Below are 7136 nucleotides of genomic sequence, written 5' to 3'. Positions count from 1 at the left end.
ACACACACACACACACACACACACACACACATCATGGCTGCTTCAGTTTCACCAGATTAACTGAGGATGTGCAGAAACATACGGGCAGCGTTACCGAGGGCCTTAAACACAATCACTGATGAAGCTGGAGTTTCCCGTCAGTATTTCCATTTGGGGGCCGTAGTGCTAAACAATAAATGACACAGTTGAACTTTTTTTTTCCTGTCGCGCACACACAGGCACACAAGCCATCGCCCCTGCCAGCACGCGCAGACTTCTAGGTCAAGCAGCAGTGGAGAAAAATTTCCTGTTGACATTTTGTGTTTCTGGCACAATATTGACTTCAGAGGAAAGGCAGCAGGAGGACTGTTGGTGAATTTCCACATTACCTTGGAGGAAGACGCCGAACAGACGGGGGGCGGTGAGGGGTGAATGGTTGGATGGACAGATAAAAAATATGACAGCAGCGTATTGAAAATTCTTACCTACAGACCAGAGACCTGCAGATATGCTTCTTACTGTTGTCTCAGTGTCTTTGTTTTGGTTGTGTGACTTAAGAAAGCTGTGATAAATAATCTTTTGACAGTAAGAGTTTAAATGCATTCACATCAAATGATGTAGCACTATATTGCACTGTATTATTACACCGTTATGTGTCTGTTTATGCTTTATCTGTAGCATGCTTCTTGTTCTTCTCCAAACAGCAGCTAGCTAGTTAGCAGAGGGGTACTTTTATCTTTAGCTGCTAGATTCTAACTGAAGGGATGATTGGTTGCTTGAATGCTGATGTTGTAGTCATGAGGTCATGCACCACAGTTGGTCGTATATCTGGCTACAGTATTTTTACAGGGATCCATGCTAAGAGGAGATGGCAGCTAATTACTTATTGCTTTAAAATCTGATTTCTAAAAGCAGATTTTTTTTTATGGAAGCAAGATAAATAAAGTTGAAATGATTGTGTTTTTCCATGTGTTGTTGTTTTTTCTTTAGCCCATTCAAAAACACCCATAACTGGGCCCTAACTCCCAAACGGATGCTCCCATATCTCCCACATAGACAGCATCAAATCTATTTTGATGTCTCAACATGAACATTTTCACCATTTCACTCTTGATGTTTTGAAGCCAGCTATAAAGCAACTTATCAATCGGTGGTTTTTAGCAAATGAGCATGAAACTTATTAGTTATATTTACAACAGAGGCTCAACGTTTTACCTGAAATGTGTGTCTGAGCCTATAAACTCATAAGGAAAGTCTATACAGAGAACAAGTCCAAGGTAGGACTTAAACAGTCTTTTTAAGTCTTTCCAACCACAAGTATCGCCCTCTGGTGGCTATTAAAAGAATGTAGGTTTAGGCACTTTTGCACTGGGTGCACTTTTCAGACCACGTCCATCTTTTGCACTGTCCGTGGCCCTTTTTGATGAGTTTCAAGTTTGATGAATAATATGTTAAATAATCGCGTTCTCAGTTCTGACCAGAATAATTGCTTTAAACAGCAGAGGCAGAACTACATTTTTGTACATAACCACCTACAAATATGTAGAATCACATGTATTTAAGCATGTCAGTGCTTGACTGGTTGCTAGAGGGTTGCCAAATGTTGCTAACTGATGTAGTTACAAACAGGCTTGAGTGCGACTTGGATTTCAGTCAGACCAGACAGAGTCAGAGGTCACTGTTTCTTTCTAATTTTGCTTTAATTTTGCTAATTTCAGCTCCCCCTGATTCGAGCTGATTGTGATATTACGGCAGTAAATTTCATCGTGCGCAGCTGCAGATGTTACTAAATAACCGCCGTTGCTTGTTTTCTCCACCCTCGGGATGCCCGGAGGAATTGCCAAGTAAATTGGTCAGAACTAATGCGGCAAAGACACCAGGTGGGCTGAGCAACACAACAGCCACTACAGCAGTTTCCTGAGGTGCATTCAGAGTGCAGTTTATATCAGTTACCTGAGACAGAGTTTGAATACCAAATTCCCAAACGTAGCTGTAGAGGAGCGGCGCTAACCTTGATGTTGATCCGAAAGCAAGCCAGCCGGTCCTCCTTCTCGCTGTGCGGCAGGCCGATGTTCTTCCTGACCGAGGAGTGAGATCCTTGGCCCCGTTTTTCTGCCACATTAGGCCCACACTAAAGGTGGCACTCAACTCCCCCACTGAGGAATGAGTGTGTGTATATGAGTGTGTGTATGTGTGTGTCAATGTGAGGGAAATGATAGGGGGACACCGTACAGACAGAGGTATGTATTTAGATATTTGATAATATAAACAGAGAAAAGGGAATGCAGGAAGGGAGCTGAGGCCTTTTTTTCTTTTCAGTCGGGTGATGCAGATTAGGTTCATGATTATGCTGTTTCCATGTGGAAATTATAGGTTCTGAATCACAGTCGGCACATCACTGCCCTCTATCACAAACCAACCTGAGAGACAGAGTTAGCAGGAGGAGGAAAATGAAGAGAGGAAAGGAATGAAAAAGCAAGGAGGTAAAAAGATGAGACGAGAATGAGGAAAGATGACTCGACAGAGAGAGAGAGTGACAGAGATGAGAGGAGAGAGAGTTAAAGGAGAGGTGGAGGAGGAGGAAGAAGCAGGAGGGAGGGACAAAAAGCTGGGCTGTTTGCCAGGGTCTATTCCACCTTTGCTCTCCGGGCCTTTCCGAGCTGCCACGTTCTCTCACCTCTGTAATGTCATCAATGAAAAGGCCTTTAGGAGGGATGGAGGACTTGACTCTGGGTTCAGAATGTGCCCGACACCAGCTGACGCTGCCAAGCCAAGCAGGATTCTGTTCAAATTAATTGGATGTCACTTTCAGGAGCAAGAACCAAGGCAGGGTTTTTTTCCCCACAGGTTTTGTTACTGCGTGTAGAATCAGAACATTTTGCAGGACTCGTGGCAGAGCGAGGACGGTTTTCTCTTGGTAATCTTCTACATACTAGGGATTATTTTAACTGTGGAATTTTAATTATAAACTCAGAATAAATTGACAGAAATGTTGCCAAATATTACAAAATTATCATTAAATTTCCTTGTCTTTGGGCAAAAATCTATGTGATTTATATTTTTGCTGGTTTTACTCGACATTTAATGAATAACAACTATCCACACTTTGCTCTAACTTTGTGTTTTTTAAAGGACAACATCCACATTTTATAGAAGGCAAAGCAAATGACTGGGTAACAAAAACAATTGAGGCTCTTTGTGTTCATATGAAATTATTATTAAAAAAAACAAACCAACACATTGTTACCAGGTTGTTCTTTATTTCTTTATTGCTGTAGAAACTTGTTATTCTGACATGTGAGATTTATGCTTTTTATTTTACACCCTCTACAGGTCATTCACTACACAACAGGTGTTCCACCCGTTACAGGTATCAAATTTAGACTGTCAGTGTCAGGTTTACTAAACAGGACAAAATAGCTTGTTAGCAGCACTCCCAAATAACGCGATTAATAAATTTACACAAATTATGTGTTTGTTAGTTGTTACACATTATTATGTCTTTTGCAAAAGTGGTGGAAGAGTAAACTAAAAACAGAATTTCACTGTCACCGCGTAACATCTAACAGGTTTTAATGGAGTCATTCATTCGTCCCTCCTTTGTAAACTTTGATGGTTTTACAGCAACAGCTGTTAATATTGTTGTACAGTTAATATAGTCATAATTGTAGATATTCGTAACTATGTAACTATATGGTTATAGTTATTCATATTAACGATAAAGTGAAAGAAAAAGACTGAGTGTCCAAGTCCATCTGCTGTGCTGACATAAAAATACATTAGTGAGTATCAGCTGTTTCCTATTAACAACAGCACAAAAGGTTGGATTTTTTAACAGGGAAACTAATTACTGTTATTCCACACATGCTGCAGGTCACTGAGTAGGGCTGTGCGTATTAAAGGTGCAGACTGTTAGTTTAAAAATGGATTAAAGCTACTTACAGTAAATGTGTCTGTTTAAGACCTTGAAAAATGATCTGAAGCGACTGATAAAATGAAGAAAGTGAAGAAATCTCCGCTATAGCTTTATGCTGTGATGTGGAGCAGCTGTCCTCAACCTTTTTTGCACCACGGACTGCTTTATATATATGTCGCATTAAATCCGTCTTTTACGTCACTGACACAAGGCAGTGACGTAAGACATCGTGAACGCTTCCTGGTCATCCCGTGTAGATGTCAGTGAAACTGTTGGGAAGACAACGTGAACATTTTATTTGTACTGTATAATCTGCAGATTCTGACAGAAATCTGCAACTAACCTTTGAAGCACCGCTCCTCTAAAACAGCAATAAGGATCATTATTAGTCATATGTAAATAACAAAATAACTGTCACATTTTATTATTTGTAGTGTGAACAAGCAGACAAAAAGATCGGATTTGATCAAAAAATCGGAATTGCAGCCTAAGATCCCAGACTAGAGCCACTACTCCTCCACATCAGGAGCCAGCTGAGGTGGTTCAAGTATCTGGGTAGGATGCCTCCTAGGTGAGATGTTTCCAGCATGTCCTAATGGGAGGAGGACATGCAAACCCAGGACACACTGGAGGGATTACATCTCTCAGCTGACTTGGGAATGGCTTGGTGTCCCCTCATCAGCTGGGGTGGGTGGCTGGGGAGAAGAAGGGCTGCCCTGTAGATCAGACCCGGATAAGCAACAGAAAATGGTTGGATATCTATCAGAATGTGGATGCTACCCTTGCTTTGTGTTTGTCCAACATGAAAGAAAGGCCAGAGATGTTATTCTTCTTTTTTAACGACTCTATAATTCTGACCTTCTGCTGCTCGTGTTGTAAACCAAGCAGTTGTGTTGGCTGAAACTCTTGGCAAACGGCCATGATGGAGTCCAGAAGATTCCAGTTTTCTTTTGGACTGGAGGCACAGTCCAAAATGTTGTGCAGTTGTTCCAGTAGATCATCATGAGGGTTGACTGTGTGCAATATTTGGCAGTGCAGACTGTCTAGAGTAATATAAGATGAATTGTAAATGCACTGGCACTTTTCTACTCGAGCACTCGAAGCTCTTTATACAGCATGTCTTATTCAAGTGTCTTCTATCTAACATACACATGTGTTCATACTCCAATGAATGCATCAGAGACCAATTTGGGGTTAGTATCTTGCCTAAGGATACTTAGGATACATGCAGGAGCCGCCAGGGATCCAAGCACCAACCTCTGGATAGGTACAGTACCTCCTTGCACCTTTAAAACTGTCTTGAATTGAAAAAAGAGGCATTTTTGTATACCTGTTTATTCACTTCTGACACATGTAAAACATTATCGTCATAGTCCATGTCCCAAACTGTTTATTTGGTTTTGAGCTGTCTCGTGAAGAGTTTCTTGGCTTTAAAATGTCTTTTGGCATGACAAAGCAAAATATGCCTTATAACTATATTTCAGAGGTGAATCTGGAATGAGGATGTTTACTGATCATTGCCGCCGACTGTAAAACCGAAAACTGGCAGCAATGCCGAGTAACAGTGAAGTGTTAGCCAAGCATCAAGTAAATAGCGGTAGAGGAAATGTGTCTTTTCTTGTCTTCGTTGCCTGTTGTTAAAAATAAGGAGACTCGCCTCAGTTTTGACCTGTCACCAACTGTTAGCTGAGAACCTCTGTGCTAAGTTATTGACCGTGATGACTTTTCACTGCTCCTTCCTGTTCTACTCACCGAAAAAGCTTCGGGCTGACACCGGTGTCAAAGCACCAATATGCCCGTGTCCATACATACACACCCACACGCCACCCATCGCAGCACAAGCTGTGAGCACCTCCACCGCCAGTTCCTACTGTGAGAGTATTTCACAGCCTTGACGAGGGCTATAATGTGCAATATGCTCATTCATTTGCTCTCCTCGCCTTTTTTTCTGTTTGCCCTTAATCTCTCTGCTCCTCTCTCACTCTGTACGTCTGTTACTGTGGCATCTGTTGATGTCCTTTTAGCCACTGCGGGCTTCAATCTGTCCAAAAGGCCCACTCCACTGCCACTCTGTTGCCATCTCCCAGTGATCCGTTTGCGCTCTACAGTTGGCGTGTAGACTGCTTGGAGACTAAGCCCTTAATTACTACTCGAGTAAAGAGCATTAAAAATTCCAAAGGGTGCGAAAACCGTGCCCATGTCTCGGCAAACATCTGGTGAACAGTGTGGATTTAGTGGATGTCTGGTGAGAAGTGTTGAGTCGGAGGTGGAGGGGTAAATGTACATAGAGAGCACAGTTTTATTTCATACTTTGCATTTATCTCCAGTAAATCAGCATGTGTAATGTCGGTCAGACCGAGAAGCAAAAACGGCAAGTTTTTAGAGGCGCTCCAAATGGCAGATGGTGGAGGAAATGAGAACTGAAAAATGGTGTCCAGCACGATCGTGCACTCCAGTGAAGTCAGACAGGAAACAATGGGGTCTGGGACAAGTGGCTTTTATTTTGGGATATGCTGGCAGAAACGATAATGAGTACATGACAGCATATAGCCAACTCTTCTGCTGTTAAAGTTAATGGCTGCTCAATGAAAACTTTACATTTGCATCACAATTGCAACACTGCTTTGTCAGATCATGTAAGCGGGAAGGTTAAGTAGGGAAGAGCTTAACAAAATGTGCATGTTGTGTCTCTTTAACAACCAGACGAGGATATACAGATTAAATGCATCATCTAAGATCTAAAACACTCATGGCTATCAGGTATCATTGAATTAATAATACTGTGTGTAGAGCTTTCCAGCTGAAACCTTTCAATAATAATCAAGTTGCTGTGTGCTACTGTTGGAAATCTTTTTTTATACTGATGCCTCGAGCATTTCGATGATCTCTATGCACTCATAGCTAAACAGGTAAGTTGGCTTTTAGGATAATCTCCCTAAACCTCACTCTGTTTACCTGAACAGGTTAACCAAGTGCAGCAAATTTAAACCCGGGTAGTCGGTCTCCACAGATTGTGTCCAGTAGAAATTAAGGGAGCGATTGTGTTTTTCAGGACTTTGCTGATTCAATATTCCACTTGGTGAGGGAGAAGTACCGGTCGCTGGTGGGCGGCTGCAGTCCTGTGCACGCTCGGCACAAATCCCTGGCAGGCATCGTAATGACCCGAGGTATGGCAAATTTCATTGACTTTTATATATCACTTTGAATTATTGAAGTGGTGCAATATAAATTGAGACAGTAA

General features: G+C 41.8%; 1 protein-coding gene across 1 annotated transcript in view; it reads left to right on the top strand.

Moving 5' to 3' along the window:
* Positions 1-7136, top strand: part of adarb2 (adenosine deaminase RNA specific B2 (inactive)) — a 77339-nt gene that overhangs the window by 27936 nt on the left and 42267 nt on the right. Inside the window, exon 3 of the mRNA XM_005752384.1 lies at positions 6948-7062. Coding sequence (XP_005752441.1) covers positions 6948-7062 — 115 coding nt within the window. The remainder of the gene's footprint in view (positions 1-6947; positions 7063-7136) is intronic.

The sequence above is a fragment of the Pundamilia nyererei genome, unplaced genomic scaffold (genome assembly GCF_000239375.1).
Source record: "Pundamilia nyererei isolate P.nyererei 1_Seehausen unplaced genomic scaffold, PunNye1.0 scaffold00355, whole genome shotgun sequence".
Taxonomy (NCBI): Eukaryota; Metazoa; Chordata; class Actinopteri; order Cichliformes; family Cichlidae; genus Pundamilia; species Pundamilia nyererei.
Note: the sequence above shows the minus strand (reverse complement) of the source record. Positions and strands in the feature narration are given on the sequence as shown.